At 41.9% G+C, this 19,542-nt stretch overlaps 1 protein-coding gene across 1 annotated transcript; it reads left to right on the top strand.

Moving 5' to 3' along the window:
- Window positions 1-56: 56 nt before the first annotated feature.
- On the top strand, window positions 57-18,035 carry ap4m1 (adaptor related protein complex 4 subunit mu 1). The gene is made up of 16 exons (XM_088320762.1): window positions 57-264; window positions 349-413; window positions 1,859-1,944; window positions 2,018-2,127; window positions 2,206-2,302; window positions 3,317-3,427; window positions 4,524-4,586; window positions 4,682-4,744; window positions 5,817-5,883; window positions 9,265-9,318; window positions 9,395-9,501; window positions 9,565-9,656; window positions 11,063-11,107; window positions 11,182-11,232; window positions 14,605-14,722; window positions 17,406-18,035. The coding sequence occupies exons 2-16, from the start codon at window positions 356-358 to the stop codon at window positions 17,598-17,600; spliced, it is 1,317 nt and encodes a 438-aa protein (XP_088176888.1). The 5' UTR covers window positions 57-264; window positions 349-355; the 3' UTR covers window positions 17,601-18,035.
- Window positions 18,036-19,542: the final 1,507 nt, after the last annotated feature.

Below are 19,542 nucleotides of genomic sequence, written 5' to 3' on the forward strand. Positions count from 1 at the left end.
TTCTTGTTGGGTTCATGTTGAAAAAATAACAATCATAAATTAAATGAAAAACAGTCCGCCTGCTCGCCAGGTGGCGCTGTATATTGTGTGATTTTAGCTAACACGTTTGTCAACAACAACCTCGAAGCTACTTTTAGCATTCAAAAACCACCACAATTCATGACTTTTCTATTTTATATATATTTTTTGAAATAATCAGTTTAACGATGGAAATTGTAAATTCCATTGGTATGAATCGATTGTTTATTTAAGAGCCTTCAGTCGGTAAGTGCAACACAGAGGAACATTATTAACATATTTGTACTCAAATGTTCATTTTTTGTGTGCTTTTGTTTGAATTTCTTTCAGCTGCGGGATGATTTCGCAGGTCTTTATTTTGTCCTCCAAAGGCGATCGCCTTGTCTTCAAAGACTGTATCCTCGACATTATAATATATAGAATAGAATATACCTTTATTGTCATTGTTACAAAATGGGTTGAACATACTGTGACAACGAAATTGGGCATGGCACTCCAGGCTCACATTTAAGTGAGGATAAAAGAAAACAAGAAGATAAAAGAACAAAGAAGATAAGGTTATAGAACAAAGAAGATAAGGTTATGGTTATAATTTACACAGTATTTATACAATAAATGTGGGCATGTAGGATGTTACATACAGTTTGGGATCATATTTGTGCAAAAATAGCCAACATGGTGCAAAAAATAGTCAACATTGTGCAAAGTGAGCATAGGCATGAATACGTTCGTATGAGGTAGTGTGTTTGCAAGAGTTTCAGTTTTTTGTGCGGTGTGTGTTAAGGTAATGGTCCTGGGGAAGAAACTGTCTCTGATTCTGTTGCGCTTGCCGAAAGGCAGCAGGTCATAGAATAGAATGGAATATACCTTTATTGTCATTGCTACAAAATGGGTTAACATATTGTGACAACGAAATTGGGCATGGCACTCCTGGTTCACATATTCACAGTGAGGATAAAAGAAACCAAGAAGATCAAGGAACAGAGAAGATAAGGTTATAAAAACAAGGAGGGTAAGGTTATAGTTATAATTTACACAATATTTATACAAAGAAATGTAGGATGTTACATACAGTTGGTATCGTAATACAGTTTGGTATCGTAAGGGTTGTGCAATATGCATTTGGTGCAAAAATATTCAACATAGTGCAAAAAATACCAAGGTGAGCAGTAAACAGTGCAGTCAACAGGTGGTGAGAAAAGTCCTTGATGATGTTTTCTGCTCTGCTGAGGTAGCGAGAGCAGGCAATGTCCTCCAGACTGGGTAGAGAGCAACCAACGATTCTCTGGGCTGTGTTGATGACCCTCTGAAGCGTTTTCCTGTCTGCTGCTGTGCACCCAGCATGCCACACAGTAATGCAGTATGTTAGAATACTCTGCAGCTGCTGTTTCAGATGATTTTTCCTGAGCACTCTCAGGAAATGTAGTCGCTGCTTGGCCTTCCCTACCACCGCTCTGGTGTTTGCAGAAAAGGAGAGGTCATCGGAGATGTGCACACCCAGGAATTTGAAAGAGTGGACTCTCTCTACACAGTCTCCTTTTATGATGAGTGGTGCTGGGTTCCTGCCTTTCCTCCAGTCCAGTATCATTTATTTTGTTTTTGTGGTGTTCAGTATGAGGTGGTTTTTCGAACACCACGTTGTCAGTGACTCCACCTCATCCCTGTACGCCGCCTCGTCCCCTTCAGAGATGAGGCCCAACAAGGGGGTATCTTCGGCGTACTTAACAATTGTGTTTGGGAGGTGGGTCGGTGGACAGTATGTACATGTTCGCATGTATGCTATACGTGTATGTCCCTCGGATTTTACAATTTTTTTCACCTTGACTGCCCCATCCTACAGTCCGGGGAGACATCGAAGAGGATGCCGTCGGTCTATTTTATAACAAAGTGACGGCTTTGACCGGAGACCAGCCTCCTGTTGTCATGGTAACCCGCAGTGCAACGTGCCAGTCGACGTGGCCAATTCCTCTCGTCTTGTATTGTGTTTATTTGTCCACAGACGCACAAAAACATCCACTTTGTGCACGTATGGCTGGGAGGACTGTATCTGGTCGCCACGACTACCGCGGCGGACTCTTCCCCCTTTGCCATCATTGAGTTACTTAACAGGTGAAGTGCGTTGCCACGGCAACCGGAAGCATGGAGGCACTTGACGTGAAGGCTTGCGTGCATGTGGTGCGTTGGCAGGTTTGCGGCGCTCGTCAAGGATTATTGCGGCGCTTTGTCGGAGAAGACCGTGCAGATGAACTTTGCGCTCATCTACGAACTTCTGGATGAGATGCTGGCAAGTTATATTTACATGTGCATAATTGGAGAGAATTTTAAATGACTATGTAAGCCTGGTTGCGCTTGCATTGTTGAGGTAAAACTGTGGAATCCATAGTAGCATTTAAAATAAGCATAAAGTATGTGCACGCCGAAAGATATCAACTTTCATTTAGTTATGAAAGTCAACAACAAAAACATTTCTTTTCATCAGTGCCAAACCCAAACTGCGCAAGGCGCTTTGTGGAGCTTTTCTATGCAACGCCGGTCCAAATCTAGTGAGTAACAAGGAAAATATGCTCTTATGACAGCAGGTTAAATGGACGAAAATAGTGGTTCACATTGACAGGAGCTTGTTTCGCATATACATTCAACTTAAGAAGTATTGACTCTGCTCGACTTGCACCCACCTTTAATACAGATAGGTAGATAGATAGATAGATACTTAATTCATCCCCGTAGGGAAATTCACACTCCCAGCAGTATCCTTGTGTTGATTATTAACAGGATGGCCTCGGGGTGCTGTGTTGTAGTTTAGCAACAGCAGAGTGGATAACGTACCATGCTAGGCCAAAACTTCGACGTCCCTGCAGCAGATGGAAATCTTTGTGCCCAGGGATACACCGCCTTGTGTTCACCTAGATAGCGAGTCCGCCTCCTATCCGCTTCCCGCAGGCTAAAGTGTCTCTGTCTAACATCGCTGAAGCTGGGTAGCTCCGGGTGGCTCCACGTTAGCATCCGGGATGCTAGACGTGAGGCACGTTTCCGTAAAACACAGCAAACTGCACTCCCCGTACACTTTGACGTTTTTCACCAGCATGCCACCCTAGCGTTCGCACTCAGGCATTACCGGCGTTCGAACTCCGATTTTTTGACCGAACAGCGAAGCAAGAATTTCTCCAAATTTTTGCTCGGACTCCGATTTGTTCCAACTGAGAGGCGTTCGAAAACCCAGGTTCCACTGTATTGATACTAAGCACAAACGGATGCACGATTCATTCTACGTGAATGCGGGCATGTGGCTTATTTGCAGGATTACGGCTACGTGCAGTCAACGTCATGTGACGTCCTGAAGAACTTCATCCAGACGGAGGCCTTGTCGACGCGACCCTTCAGCCTGTTGGACCTGGCTAACGTGGGGCTAGTATGTTGACGCAGCCGCATATAGTGACCTTTCTACATACGAATTTAAATCGCATCTCGAATTGCTCGTGTAACGAGGAAATTTTCCCCGATATGAAATCATTTCAAATCAATTGTCTGGATTGCGACCTCCACTAAGGATCTAAGTGAATTCTAAATAGCTAAAAAAACAACATTCAAATAGTATCCATCCATCCATTATCTGTACCCCTTATCCTAAGTAGGGTCTCGGGGGTGCTGGAGCCCATCTCAGCTGTCTTCGGGCAGTGGGCAGGGGACACCATGAACTGGTTGCAGGGCACACAGAGACAGACAACTCGCTCTCGGGACAATTTGGACCAGCCAATTAGCCTGACATGCATGTTTTGGGAATGTGGGAGGATACCAGAGTCCGGAAGAAACCCACGCAAGCGCGGGGAGAACATGCAAACTCCACACAGGAGGTTCGATCTCATGACCGCCTAACTTTTTTTCTGTAATTTCTTGCTTTGTTTACAATATCATCGTTCTCATTTTTTTTTTAATCTAACACTTACGTTTTCCTTTCTGTAACTATAAATAAATAATTTAAAACGAATTGGTCCGTTTCCCGACCTTCCAAAAGGATGAATGTCAACCTTAAATGGTTATAAAACAGATTCAAATGATTCAAATCCTAATTAAACATAAAAATACAGTAATAAGATAAGTAATAGGATACTGACGAGATAAAATGTGAGTTTATTATGAGCACTTACCACGGAGGGACTCGAACCACCGTAAAGAGGTCCCAAAAAGGAGATGCCATAAAATATAATTAAAGAGATGCAATCGAAACAAACTTACTGCGGAATACAGGTACCCTACAGGTATAACCAAGGGTGCCGAATCGGGTGCATGAGGGCGGGAGGTGCATGCATAAACTAGTGGTAGCCTCTGGGACTGCTCGTGCAGCTGACTTTGCTTGGTAAATTGGGCAAGATTTTTGTAAAAGAAAATAAATAAATAAAACTTGCGTATCAAAATTCTCCTGCGTAGAGGTGCTTGTATAAAGAAGCATCACAGTTCTTCTCTTTTTTTGAATTAGTTTTTTTTTTTTTTTTTTTGACCCGTTGCAGTTCGGAGCTGACACGCAGCAGAGCAAAGTGGCACCCAGTTCTGCCGCCACCAGGCCTTTGCAGGTATTGCGTCTCGTGTCCTCGAAACCCGCTTGAAAACGTTCAAATGAGATTTGATTTCAAAGCCAGAAAACCCAACGCTATTTGCGTGTGTCCAGGGAGGCAAGAGCGAGATCTTTGTGGACATTATCGAGAGGATGTCGGTGGTCATGAGCGCCAACGTGAGTACCATTGATGGATCGGTGGAGGCGGGGCCTGGATAGAAGAAAAATTGAATTGTCTACCCAAAGAAAACTATGTAGTGGTGAGGGCGGTCTGAAAAATGAAGAGAAGACAAACAAAAGGAGAAATATAGAGAGAAAAAGAAAAAAATAATAAAGCGAGAAAAAAGAAGAGAAAAGTTGGTTAAAAAGAGAAGAAACAAAATAATAAAAATATACAAGAAAAAAAGGGAAAAAGAAAGAAGTGAAAAAGCAGGAAATTATAAGAAAAAGAAGAGAAGCAAGAAAATAAAGAAAGCAAGGAAATAAGAAACAAAAGAATAAAAAAGCAAAGGGGAAAAAAAGCAAGAGAATAAAATAATTAAAAAAACAAGCAGGAATAAAAGAGGAAAACTTAAGAAATAAAGAATTCCAAAGTCAGAAAAACAGAAATAAAAAAAGGGAAATAAAATCAGATAAAAAGATGAAATAGAAGTTAAACGCTAGGGAGGGGAAATGAAAAACAAGAGGAAAAAAAAATGATGAAGTAGAAAAAAGCAGTAGAAGGCAGGTTGTGGGATATCCTTTATTTCAGTTATTACTCTTAATAATGTTATGTTCTGCACAAAATAAACAAATATGTTTTGTAGAAAAAAAATATCGTACTAAAGAATAATACCATTTATTTGTTTTACTCTGTTGTGAAGTTCATTTCAATTTTTTGGAGCCTAAGCAACTTTAAAGGGGAATCCCTGCACTTGACAACCATATTTTTATTCAAAAAATGGACGTTTCAGTGCAACAACAAAGAAACTACACTTATCATGAAACACTTCCCTGAATAAGACTGGAAACAGTGCTGTAGATGTGTAATTTATATAGCGCCACTGTTCCTTATTGTCATTGGAGGTTGGGAAACCAGATCAGACATGGCATTCCAGGGCCAAACATGTCTTCAAGACTTTGAAGGGAAAAAACACAATAGACGATCAGGATAGAAAGAAAAAAAGAATGTATTGCTTAGAAAACGGGCCTATGTTATCATCATGATCCCGCAAACGATTCGGGTAACGAGCGTTTTGGGTTTTGTCAGGGCGTGCTGATGAAGGCGGAGGTCGAAGGTGAAGTCAAGGTCAAGTGCTTCCTGCCCAGTTGCTCAGGTGAGAGGACCACATCACCTACCTATCTAGCTATCCAGACATCTATCTATCTAGACATTTATCTATCTAGACATCTATCTATCTAGACATTTATCTATCTAGACATCTATCTATCTAGACATCTATCTAGACATAGACATCTATCTAGACATCGATCTAGACATATAGACTACATATCTAGACATCTATCTAGACATCTCTCTATCTAGACATCTATCTCTCAAGACATCTATCTCTCTAGACATCTAGACATCTATCTAGACATCTACACATCTATCTAGACTACATATCTAGACATCTATCTAGACATCGATCTAGACATATAGACATCTATCTAGACATCTAGACATCTATCTAGACATCGATCTAGACATATAGACTACATATCTAGACATCTATCTATCTAGACACCTATCTATCTAGACATCTATCTATCTAGACATCTTGACATCTATCTAGACATCTATCTATCTAGACATCTACACATCTATCTAGACATTGATCTATCTAGACTACATATCTAGACATCTATCTAGACATCTACACATCTATCTAGACATCGATCTATCTATCTAGACTACATATCTAGACATCTATCTATCTAGACATCTATCTAGACACCGAGACAACTATCTAGAGATCTAGAGATTTATCTCTCTAGACATCTCTCTAGACATCTATCTATCTAGACATCTATCTCTCTAGACATCTATCTCTCTAGACATCTATCTATCTAGACATCTATCTATCTAGACATCTATCTAGACATCTATCTAGACATCTATCTATCTTTCTAGACATCTATCATCACATTTTTATAACATACTAAAGAAAAAAATTGAAGAGGTAGAAAATCATTCCCAAAACCGAGGATCCAACTCGTAGAGTACATCATTTAAAAGGGAGCCCGTACCAATTTAAAATCTTCTATTTATCATGATGTCTCTAGTTCGTTAAGCCAAGTTTTTTAGGGATGGAGTGTCGTTTTTTTCAAAAAGTTTAAAATTTTTCTATGTAAAAAATATTGCAATGAAGAGATAGAGTTCTCGTATTTATTTAATGAGAATATACGGAATTTCTAGTTGTTGTTTTTCTTAAAACTTAAAATACTTCAAATACAGTACTTCAATGGAATTTATTATAGTATTTCAATGGAATTTATTTCTTGGGGGCAAATATTTGGGATTTCACAGAAAAATAACTCCAATTCATAAGTAATTTCAGCGCAACAAAGAAAAACATTCTGTACAAAATGTTATAATTGGGCATGACTGATTTTAGTGACTGGTAAGATCGTGAAGACTCAACTTTGTTTATCAGTAGTCTGATGGACAAAAACAGAACATTGTGGGGTTTATTTTATAAATATTAATAGTTTTTTTTACATAGTGCAATCCATACCTAGTAGTTGCTTCCATGTTTTTGTGGCATCTTACTCAGGGTTGGGTAGGGTTACTTTAACTGGATTACTTTCAATGACTTTTGGATTACTCCAATAGCAAATATGCTAATAAAAGACAAAAGAAACTAAATAGGAATAAAATGACTCAATTTTGTGCAGGCTTGGGGAGTGACGGAATACATGGAACGGCAAAAATGATGTCGGAAAGCTGTTTGGATTGATTTTCATTTTGTTTCTGTCACATTTGATGTTCGTTTTGCCGGAGATCATAGAGATCAAAGCCAGGAGAGAAGGCTTACCACGTGTTGTGAGTCATCATTTTATCCATATTTAGTTTTTTTTGTCTTTTATGAGCATATTTGGTATTGGAGTCATCCAAAAGTCATTGAAAGTAATCCAGTTAAAGTAACCCTACCCAACCCTGATCTAACTGCTACGCTGTTCTCAAATGCCATTGTTTTTTGTTCGCATTAGACAATACAGTGCCACCTAGTGGTCAAACATGACACAATGTACCTTCGAAGCTACAAAAGTGCTGCAGCGCCGTCGCCCTCCTGGCCTAAACGCATTTTAATGGAGTAATTTCAGTGAGTTAATGTTTCACTTTCTTCAAAAAAGTATTACCTTAGAATAATTTTTTAGCACCTTCAGGTGGTAAAAAAAACAAAACAATAGTGATTTAAATAATAAGAAAAATACACAAACTATGATATAAACCAGAATTAAAAATGCTAGTAGGTGGAGAAATCTGCATTTATTTGACATATAATGAGCTTCACGTAAAGGTAGCTGATACAGTGTTCTGGTTTGCCCGCGTCATTTTTGCTGGGGACGCATAGTCCCAAATCAACGTGCGTCCCCGGGACACAACTTTTTTGACACAAAATTGTCATTATTACCCGATTTTTTTTTCACAAAGATTTACCGCACTCCAAACTTTTTGTCAGGCAGATCCGCCATTGTTGTTTTGGTCTCGCGCCGATCTTGGCAAACGAGATCTCGTTGCTTCGAGATGACGTGATTGTTTTGGTGGTTGTCGAGTGAAAGAGAAGTATAGCTCCGTAAAAACAGTTGGTATTAGGTGATAATCAACAAAAAATTGGTAATTTCTTCAGTGTCGATAATAGGTCGAAACATAATACAGAAATAGGTAACAACGGCAATAATTCCGGCACAAAAAAACGACGGAGACATTTTTCAGAAGACCGCGAAGGCAAGGAAAACACGTGTTTTGAAGCTAACGATTCGACAAAAGATAATAAACAAAAGAATACTCCTAACAAGAAAAGGACTTTTCTGCCAAAATGGACTCCATTATATTCCTGGTTAGGCTATGAGGAGGATGATAATGGAGGCTACATGTTCTGTGATGCGTGCACACAGCGTGACAAAAAAACTGGATTGCATCAATCATTTCGCAATACGAACTTTCAGAAAAGCACATTGGATCAGCACAACGACAATGAAAACCACAAATTAGCTATGGAAATTCCGTTGCTGCAATTGGACCTTGAGAAGGCATTACAACTGTGGTGGGACAGCAAACCACAAAGAATATATGAACTGAAAAGTCTGAAGTGATTAAAACTGCATAAATATATAGACTAGTATTTTAGCCATATTATTTTGTGTAATGTACAATATTTTTGTGAACTGAAAAATCCTAAGTGATAACTGCCTTGTATTACCAATTAACTGTGATGATTATAACTGAATGAATATATAGATTTATTTATATATTTGTCGCCGATTTACAATTTCAACCTCAATAACACTAAATTTTGGGGACCCATAGATCTCTGTTGCGACCCATAGATTTTTTAGCATGCGAGTCCCCGGGACCCATCACTTTTCAGAGGTAAAATTAACACTGCTGATATCGTGTTCAGCCATCTTGCTGCTGCGTGTACCCGAAAATCCCCAAACCTCGTAAAAAGATCAATATCCAGGATCGCTAACGCCGCAATCCTCTGTTGCAGAAATCCGTATCGGCCTCAACGAGGACTTGAGCGTGGGCAGCTCGCAGCTCACAGGTAGGCTAGTCGGCCGTCCGTCAAAGTTTCCGAGCGAAAGAAAGCGAAACGGCGCTGACGGCGTTTTCCCGGACAGGATACGGCGCGGCGGTCCGGGTGGACGAGTGCAGCTTCCACCCGGCGGTCCGGCTGGACGACTTTGAGGCTCACCGCATCCTGAGACTCAGCCCGAGCCAGGGGGAGGTGAGGCGCCCGTACGCTGGCATCCGATTGGCGTTGTGATGATTTATGACCCCCCTTCTGAAGCAAAGCATCATGCAATACCGACTGGCCGACCACTTGCCCTTCGCCCCGCCCTTCCGACTTTTTCCCGCCATCGAGAGAGACAAGACGGGAAGGTAACTTGCTCTGAATTTCAAATGCTCCCCGGTGGAGATAATAAGGGCCCCACTGTGATGTTGTGGGGTCTAAATCGACCTCTTACATGTGGGAGAGCTATTTACAAGTTGCTAACGCTAAAAAAGATACACCAGGCATTTGACTTGTTACAACTGCCAGTTGGAGAGGGGGAGGGGCCAGAAGAGGAGGACCTTACGTCCATCTCCTTGGCCGCGCTCCTAACATTGTGGGGCCCTTCCCCCACCTAACTGCATTTATTTAGGCAGAACAAAGAAAGAGAAAGAAAGAAACGCCCCTTTGGGAGGTACCAATATTTATCCGACTCCATTAACCACACACAACCTCCAACAAATTATGCGCGCTCCTTTCTTGAGAGAAAAAAATGACCAGGAAGGCCTTTCACACGGGGGCTGATTTATTCATAACATCAGAACTAAGTGTAAAACAGGAGACGGCTGAAGTGACGTTGGAGTGTGTGTGAAGCCTTCTTCTGAAGTCCTTTAGCTTTCTCTTATTGGCCCACGTCTCCCCGCAAGATGGCGTCTCGGCTCCTCCCATGGGCGTGCCAAGCAGATGTTTTGCGCCCAACGTTCTCACAACACAGCGCCTTGATGTCTGGCTTCCCAAAACGACGCCTGTCGTTCAGCGTCAGCAAATCCTCGAGTCCTGTTTATCAAAATTTCCTAGACAAAATATTATGCTTTTCGAACAGCCTGCCCTGACATTGTACAGCCCAGTCAGTGAATATCTTTATTGCATTAAACTGAGTCAATAGTCTAAAATCCTTTATAGTCAAATGTATAAAATCCTTAAGCATTGGACAATAGCGTGCCACCTGGTGGTCAAACATGACACAATGTACTTTCGAAGCGACAAAAGTGCTGCACACTGACTGACACCTTCCTGGCCTAAACACAATAAGATGCTGAATTTTTGAGCCAGATGTATTCTTGATAAGAGCCACACCTCGCCCAACCCCTTATGTACATCCTCTGGTGTCGAAGTGAAGATTGAAAGGTGGTGGGAGGGATGTAAGTTGGGCTTGGGGTACTTCCCAAAAGTATGTATCTCTAAACCAGATGGGATCACGTTTCTGTTTCAAATATTGGTACCGCCCAAAGGGGCGTTTCTTTCTTTCTCTGTCTTTGTTCTGCCTAAATAAATGCAGTTTAGTGGGGGAAGGCCCCCCCCCAGAGTTAGGAGCGCGGCCAAGGAGACGGACGTGAGTAAGTTCCTCCTCTCCTGGCCCCTCCCCCTCTCCAACTGGCAGTTGTAACAAGTCGAATGCCTGTTGTATCTTTTTTAGCGTTAGCAACTTGTAAATAGCTCTCCCACGTGTAAGAGGTCGATTTAGATCCCACAAGGGACGATAAATGACGTCCTCCTGTCTGCATTTGTTTGGCAGGTTGCTCATGTTCTTCAAGCTCCGCTGCGACCTGCCGCCTAAAAGGTGACTTATTCGCACCGAAAGCACACAATCGATGGCGTCCGTCACCATGACGCGTTGGTTTTGTGTGCCCGCAGCGCGGCCGTTAACGTGAGCGCCAGCATCCGTGTTCCCAAAGGTTGCATCAGGTAAGCAAATTTCATCCTGATTTGAATGAGGCAAAACATTGCAAAATAAACATTTTTGACGCGGGGGAAAAAAAGAGAAGCGGGCTGTTTCCATGGCAACCTCAACGCTCACCTTGAGCACATTGAAAGAAACCTCAGAGAAATCAATAATTCCCATTTCTAAAGTCACTTTTTTTTTTTTTTGGACCACCTTTTTTTCTTAATGGCAATTTGATGCTTTATTTCTAAACGACACTTTGAACCACAGCAGTTGAAAGGATAAATATTCTGCATTTATATGGTGCTGACCTTCCTAAGCGCTTTACAATGTGTTTCACACTTATCTCTTCACACCTGCTTATCAGGGGCTTTAGGGGTTGAGTCTCTTGCCCAAGGACACTTCCACATTTAACTCGGAGGAATCAAACCTGTGACCTCACAGTCCCCAGACGAGCGATAATGCCACCCCATGAGTCTTTTTACTATTTTTCCACACTTATTTTTGAACCCACACATGCATGTACTGGCAGGTCATGCATCCAAGGGTTAGTGTGTAGTATTTAGCGCCTCCTAGTGGTAAAAAACGGCTCATTTATTTAGTAAAATTTGTAAGAAATTACAAACTACCACATCAAACTGTATTTTAAGAATACTTGTAGGTCTAGAAGATTTGAATATTGACTGGGACTGCATCGTACGGGTGCTTGAAATCCTTGAAAATGCTCGAATTTTAATGTTGTCTTTTCAAGGTTTGAAAAGTGCTTTTATTTTGAGTAAAGTGCTTGTAAACCCTTGAAATTGTTGCCTTGTTTCACGGCAGTGTGACTCGATGGACCACGCCTTAAATGTGATTTCATTTTTGAAAAACAACAAAGAAACATTTTCCTCAAATATAAAACAGAAAAATATGAAGATGATTCCTTCTTTCTTTTCTTTTTGGTATTCTTGCCCTCATGTAGGTTTCAGATCAGGGGATGTTGAAATTCAGATCTGTGCAGTGCTTTGGGACTTTTTGTGATTAAGGGCTACACTAAAAACAATCGAATCTGCCTAAAATTGACACCGACATGCCTGCACTGGTGGCTCAGCTTTGCCATTGCATTTCTTCTTCTTCTTCAAGAGGATTTACGGCAGCTGGCATTTGTTTGTATGGCGACGTCATATGAAGCGTCATCGCCCCCTAAGTGTCGCACTGGAGAAATTGGAATCATCTCTTCCAAAGTGGTTAAAAAGTGCTTGCCATGAAAAATGTGTAAAAACCCTGTAATTGATTTCTTTTTTCAATTTACCGTCAACCCTCGCTGCTTCGTGGGTAGTAAAATATTCTGCGACCATTATCCCTGATCGTATATTGCCTGCAGTGTGTCCCAGTGTCTCTTTTTTGCTGTTCTCTCCACAAAAAGAAACTGCATTTCTACAGCCTCGATCTATTATCCCTGATCACATATTGCTGCGAGCGAGTGCTGGCAAACCGCACGTAGTTCAAGCCCGGTAGCCTTTTTTTTTTTTTTTGCCGTTATTGTATTTCAGCCTAAAATGTACAGTACTCGTGTGGTCGCGTTCCATTATCCCCGATTGCATAATGCTGCAAACGGGGAACGTCAGACAGAACTTTTGTCTGGATGCGTGCTGTTAAATGCGCAAAAGTTAAATGCACAGTGGTGGCTGCGATCCGTTATCCCCGGTCGATTATTCCTGAGAGCAGGGGCCGAAAGCGGCAATTTTTGTCTTTTCTTCATTCTTTCTGTTGAAAATGAAAAGCACCTGTGCAGATGTTATTTATGATCTCCGGTCAACTATTAGTGCAAAGAGGGCATGTTAAAAATGAGGCGGGGGTTACTTTGCAGCTCGTTGGGTTCTGGTCCCCATCAACTGTGATAAACGAGGCATCGCAGTATTTTAAAATGTCTCTTACATGGACGGTGCAAGAAATGCAGAAGGAAAGGACTCAGTCACTGGTGTAGTCCAGACTATGTCAGGAAATAGGCCAATATTTTGCTTTCCACAGTAAAATCAGATCTTACGTCATAATTCATTTGTTTTGATAAATTTTAGCACTTAATCCCAAAAAAATCAGATTTTTAAATTTTTAATATCACTTCACGGTTCCCTTAAGTGCCTGGGTCGTCGGGGCACCAATGAGGACGCAACTCTGGACAGCTTTCTCCACAGTTGACTGTTCCTGGCCTGTTTTTGGGTCCTGGCACAGTTGGAACCAGTCCATTCTTGATGTTGTGGGCCCAGTTCTTCTTCTGCCCCCTTGGACTCTTCCCTGGAGAATGATCTTGATCAGTCCTGATGATCTTGTGACCTGACCATGCCACTGAAGTTTCCGTCTGCGCACAGTTGATAAAGGTTCTCGGTAGGGTCCAATGGGCCCTCTGATCGTTTGGTCTGTCACATGGGCTAAGTAGCTGATGCCGACAGGTTTCCTGTAGCATGGCATCTCCGTGGCCTGGATTTTCTTTTGCAGTTTTGCTGCGAGAGACCATGTCTCGTAAGCTCCGGACCTTCGGACATGGTCTTCTCCAGGAAGATGTTGAATAAAGTTGGAAAGAGAACGCAGCCTTGTTCTAAACCACTCTCCAAGGGTACCATTGATCAGTAGCGTACAGTTGTTCAATGGTCTGAACTGGTTTCTGGCCCATGTTGTACTTCCGCATGGTGGCCCATAAAGCGGCTCTCCGTACTCGCCTTGTTGTTGAAACTTCTCACATCGGATGTGCAGATGAAAAATCCGTTTTTTGGTTCTCCTCCCCTACCTGAAACTCACCTGTTCTTCGGCTTGGATGTTTTCAGTTCAAGTGCTATCTGAATCATGTCCAATTGAAAAAAAAAAATGGTCTGCAGAGGGATAGGTGCCGCCAGGCTGTATTTGCCCTAGACACACTACACGATGGATAACATCACTAGTTATTGCCAGGGTTGGGTAGGGTTACTTTAACTGGATTACTTTCAATTACTTTTGGATTATTCCAATACCAAATATGCTAATAAAAGACAAAAGAAACTCAATATGAATAAAATGATGACTCACAACACATGGTAAGCTTTCTCTCCTGGCTTTGATCTCTTTGATCTCAGGCAAAACAAACATAAAATGCGACAGAAACCAAATGAAAATAAATCCAAACAGCTTGCCAACATCATTTTTGCCGTTCCATGTATTCCGTTACTGCACAAAATGTAGTCATTTTATTCATATTTAGTTTCTTTTGTCTTTTATGAGCATATTTGGTATTGGAGTCATCCAAAAGTCATTGAAAGTAATCCAGTTAAAGTAACCCTACCCAACCCTGGTTATTGCTTCATATTTGCTCTCAACTACAAAGATATGTTTTCTTCACCTTTAATGGGATCCTCTTCCTACCTGTTGGTGTCGATCCCCATCAGTTTGTCACAGGAACTCAGCAGTCCCGATCAGAACGCCGAGCTGCAGGCGCACAACAGAGCCGTCCTTTGGAATATTTCCCGTTTTCCCGGAGGAACGCAACTCTCTGCCCTCTTCAAGGTAAGAAAAAGCCTGCATTTTTTTTTCTTCACTAGAATTCTTCTTAATATTTGAAATTTTGTGCTATTTGATGTCAGGCAATTCAATCGTTCCACTAAGTTAAAGTGACAATATGTTTGTACTGTTAGCCTCGATCGTTCATGAACTCGACATGTAGTTTTTTGCGGGGTTTGCCTTTCAAACCAATCCCGCGATAGTCAAAACCTGCAAAGTAGAAACATTTCTTTATTTATTTGGTATCAGTAACATATAATACATAGGATTGTAAGAAAATAACTGTAGATCTACAATTAAGACATTTATATATATATATATATATATATATATATATATATATATATATATATATATATATATTTATTATATACCACAGCGGGCAGCACGGCGGCGCAGTGGTTAGCGCGTGTGCGGCACAGTTCTAAGGTCTTGGGAACCTCCTGTGTGGGTTCAAATCCAGCTACCGGAATTCCTGTGCGGAGTTTGTATGTTCTCCCCGTGCTTGCGTGGGTTTCCTCCAGGCACTCCGGTTTCCTCCCACATTCCAAAGACATGCATTTCAGGTGGATTGGCTGGTCCAAATTGTCCCTAGGTGTGAAAGAGCGAGCAAGTTGTCTGTCCCTGTGTGCCCTCAGTTGGCTGGCAACCAGTTCAGAGTGTCCCCTGCCCACTGCCCAATGATTGCTGGGATGGGCTCCAGCACCCCCGCGACCCTACTGAGGATAAGTGGTGCAGCTAATGAGATGAGATGAAATATACCACAGCCATATCCCTCTAGTGGGAGGTGGCTAGAGTCATTTCTGACTCTTCTTGGGAGATTGATTCAGAGGAGGGGATTCCCAGCCCCCTCGCTCAACCCAACTGAGGTGTTGGGAGTCATTAGGTGACCAAACCCCCCAATTCCAACCCATAATGCTGAGCGCCAAAACATAGAACACTCGGAGGAATCGAACCTGCGACCTCAATTGCAGTTGAACAAATGGTCTTTATTATCATGACACAATAATACAACAAAATTGCTTATCCTTTCGGTGTTAGAAAGTAATTTAGAGAGTGGCTGGCTAGCTGCACGCTAGCATCGTGAATCCTCGAGTTGAGCCAGGTCTCTGCAATGATTACAAAACAAACCGCCACGTTTTCCATGACTTGTGGCTCCTGGTCATCCGTTTTATGAGTTGGGGTTAGAGAAAGAACAAAATGCACGATGAAAATAGGTGAGGTATCGCAAACGCAAAAAGTAGACCTGGAAAATGACGCCAACATGCCTGTTCTGGTAGCTTGACTTTATGGTGTTATCGTGTGAAGCCTCAACGCCCCCTACTGGTCGCACACAACACGGCAGCTCTATTTAGTAAACTGACTCTTCCAGCTCCCTAACGGCTCCTCAGATTTTTGTTGATACATTATCATTAATAATAAAACATTATGCACCAAATTATTTAATCATTTCGTATGTTTTACAGCAGATCCCTGAAAACCACATGAAAAATAATCAACAATCAAAGATATGCAATAAATGAATACATTGGAAAACAATTTTAACATTTAGATTGAAAGTGGAACAACAACACAAAATCCCTAAATGCAATGAAATAAAATTCAAAATATGAAATCTTCAGTGCTCCAATATATGATAAAATGCTAAATTTAGACACAAATGAGGCCAAATAAAAAGCAAAAGTTCTGCAATCTCTAAATTTGGAAGATCGGATTCCTTTTGAAGGCAGTGTTCATTTTACCTCTGAAAAGTGATGAGTCCCGGGGACTTGCATGCTCAAAAATCTATGGGTCCCAACAGAGATCTATGGCTCCCCAAAATTTTGTGTGCTCCATGCCCTTACAAACTGTCGTATTTTCCCTTACAAAATACAACATGTTTATTTATGTAGTCTAACATGTTATATTGTACATGTGTTTCCTTATATCATATATATTGTTAATGAACATTTTGTGGTGAGACACTGAGTTGCTCGACGTGAATGAGGTTTATTATGAAAAATGAAGTCGCTTGGACGTTCACTGTAGAAGGAAAAAATACATGCAAACAGAATGAAGTAGAATAATACATTTTCTTATTCAAATTATTCATTCATTTTCTGCATTAAATTATTGTTGGTAACATACTGATTAAAGGGATAACCACAAACCAGTCTTTTTTCGTTTTCTACCTTTATACTTCCTTTTTTTCTTAACTTCTTTATACAACATCATCATTCGTAATATAATGCATCAAAGCAAGTGAGTCGTTTGAGAGCCGGCTCTTTAATGAGTTGAGCCGAAAAAGCCGGTTCTCTAAAAAGAGACGGACTTTCACTACACAACTCGAACTGGAGATCGGCGTGCGGACGAAAACTCGAACCGTGAGACCAAAACAACAAAAAACAAGCCGCACGAAAAGTTTGGGGTACGGTAAATCTTTGTTAAAAAATGCTGATGACAATTTCGTGTCAAAAAAGATGCGTCACGGGGACGCCCGTTGATTTAAGACTATGCGTCCCCAGCAAAAATACTGCGTCTAGGACGCAGGGACGCGGGCAAACAAGAACACTGTGAAGGTACTGGGAAAAATTGAGCAATTGACCTTGAAAGTGCTTGAAATTATCCATGAAAACGATCCCTGGGAGAGGGATTCCTTTATATGCTAATGTTCTTGTAGTGCGCTAACCGCAGCAATATTTTCCTCCAGCTGGATATTCCCGCCCTCAGCTCGGCATCCATGATGGAAGTGGGTCCTGTGGGCTTGACCTTCGAGCTACCCAAGGTCACGGCCAGCGGCCTCCACGTGCGCTTCCTGCGCCTGGCGCCCGTGCAGCATCGCGGGCCCACCCAGCGCTGGGTGCGCTACGTCACGCACTCGGACTCCTACGCCATCCGCATCTGACAAACGGGAACCCCTGACGAGCGAGGGGGACGAAATACTCAATCGTCTACGTCGGGGGTCAGGAACCATTTTGACAAAAAGAGCCATAAAAGCAAAAATATTTGGAACAAAAGCGCCGTCATTTTTGTCCTAATTAATGGTTTCAAAACAAAACAAAAAAATGCTTCGCTCCAGTCTCTGTCTCCCGTCTGTCTCCGGCTATGACCTGTTTTGCTCCTGACCACGTCTGTTCTCCTGTCCCGGCTTACGACCTCTTTTTGTCGTAAGATCCACTTCTTGTGGTAAATGTCACGCAATTGGGTCCTGTTTCCGTTCTGGTCCTGACAGTCAGCTTCATGAATTATTTAAATGTATCGCCCGGTCAAATACTGCTGATAACACCCTCAACGAGGAAAAACATTTTGTGAAAGGAATATTAAGGGAAAGAAAGATCATAAAATAAACCGTATTAGAATTGGTTACATTTGCTCTAATCCTCGTTTTGCCCAAAATAACTGAATTGGTTGTAATGTTTCAAATGAAGGAACCCAACTTTTCTTTCATAAACTATGAAAAGGAAAAAAACAAATCAACTCTTTGGCGAAAAGGCCTTTTGTACCATGCACACCTAATTTTGTGGGGTTGCTTTTTGACAAAAAAGGCAATATTGTGGGTTTAAAACCAAATGACCTGTTTTTATCATTTTAAACAAAGTAAAACAGAGGTCTTATATAAAATGGCCAGTTCTCTTGAAAAATTACCCCAAGGAATGGACGGGTACATGCTTGACCAAATTTGTGTTTTGTCTTTTGTAACTGTTTTTAATGATTTGAGTTTCACGTACAAGATTTAAGAGTATGTTAATATGGAAGCCAAAAGTGCCATAATCCAATTCCTAAAAACAGCCTTAAAACAAACTTTTACTGATAAAAAATGGCCTTGAAAATGAACATTCGAGTGAAAAAAATGGCCCTTTAAAATAAAAAGCCTTTAGCAAAATATTAGCAATTAAAATGCTATCATAAATGAATTTGACATGTTATATCATGGCGGATGAGTGGTTAGTACCTCTGCAGCACAGTTCTGAGGTCATGGGATCAAATCCAGCTACCGTGCTTGCGTGGGTTTCTTCCCACATTCCAAAAACACGCATGTCAGGTGAATTGGCTAGTCCAAATTGTCCCTAGGTTGAATGAGACAGTGATTTGTCCGTCTCTGTGTTCCCTGCCCACTGCCCGAAGACAGCTGGGATAGGCTCCGGCACCCCCGCGACCCTACTGATGATAAAGGGTGCAGATAATGGATGGATATCACTTTAGGTAAAACCTGGCAGACATTCTGGGTTATTAGCACCTCAAAAATCATCCTGAACGCTATTCAGCAAATACAGCTTTGGGAGTGTCGCTTCGCTTTGGTGACATCCAGTGGACCTATTTAAAAACTTCAGGTTGTCGTTTGACCATGCGGCTTGTTTTTATCATGTGCTTCTCAGATTTGTCTCGCAGGCCGGTTGAAATCGGTCGGGTCGTGGTCTGGGGCAGCACGGCGGCGCAGTAGTTGGCACGAGTGCGGCACAGTTCTGAGGTCATGAGATCCAACCTCCTGTGTGGAGTTTGTATGTTCTCCCCGTGCTTGCGTGGGTTTCCTCCGGGCACTCCAGTTTCGTCCCTCATTCCAAAAACATGCATGGCAGGTGAATTGGCCGGTTCAAATTGTCCCTAGGTGTAAATGAGTGAGCGAATTGTCTGTCCCTGTGTGCCCTGCGACTGGCTGGCAATCGGTTCAGGGTGTCCCCTGCCCACTGCCCGGAGATAGCTGGGATGGGCTCCAGCACCCCCGCGACCCTACTGAGGATAAGCGGTGCAGATAATGGATGGATGGATGGGTCGCGGTCCGCAGTTGCCCCCCTGCTGCGGTGTGTCATTTGAGATACGAGGGAGGTTAAGTCGTATCTCAAGGCACC

This window comes from Urocampus carinirostris, chromosome 17, assembly GCF_059441175.1.
Source record: "Urocampus carinirostris isolate Australia breed hairy pipefish chromosome 17, RoL_Ucar_1.0, whole genome shotgun sequence".
NCBI lineage: Eukaryota > Metazoa > Chordata > Actinopteri > Syngnathiformes > Syngnathidae > Urocampus > Urocampus carinirostris.

Excerpts from the sequence above, each read along its gene's own strand:
- ap4m1 (XM_088320762.1), top strand. The coding sequence starts at position 356 with ATGATTTCGCAGGTCTTTATTTTGTCCTCCAAAGGCGATCGCCTTGTC. Across the intron at positions 4,745-5,816 it reads CGGTGGTCATGAGCGCCAAC|GGCGTGCTGATGAAGGCGGA; the intron begins GTGAGTACCATT and ends GGGTTTTGTCAG. Across the intron at positions 14,723-17,405 it reads AACTCTCTGCCCTCTTCAAG|CTGGATATTCCCGCCCTCAG; the intron begins GTAAGAAAAAGC and ends ATTTTCCTCCAG.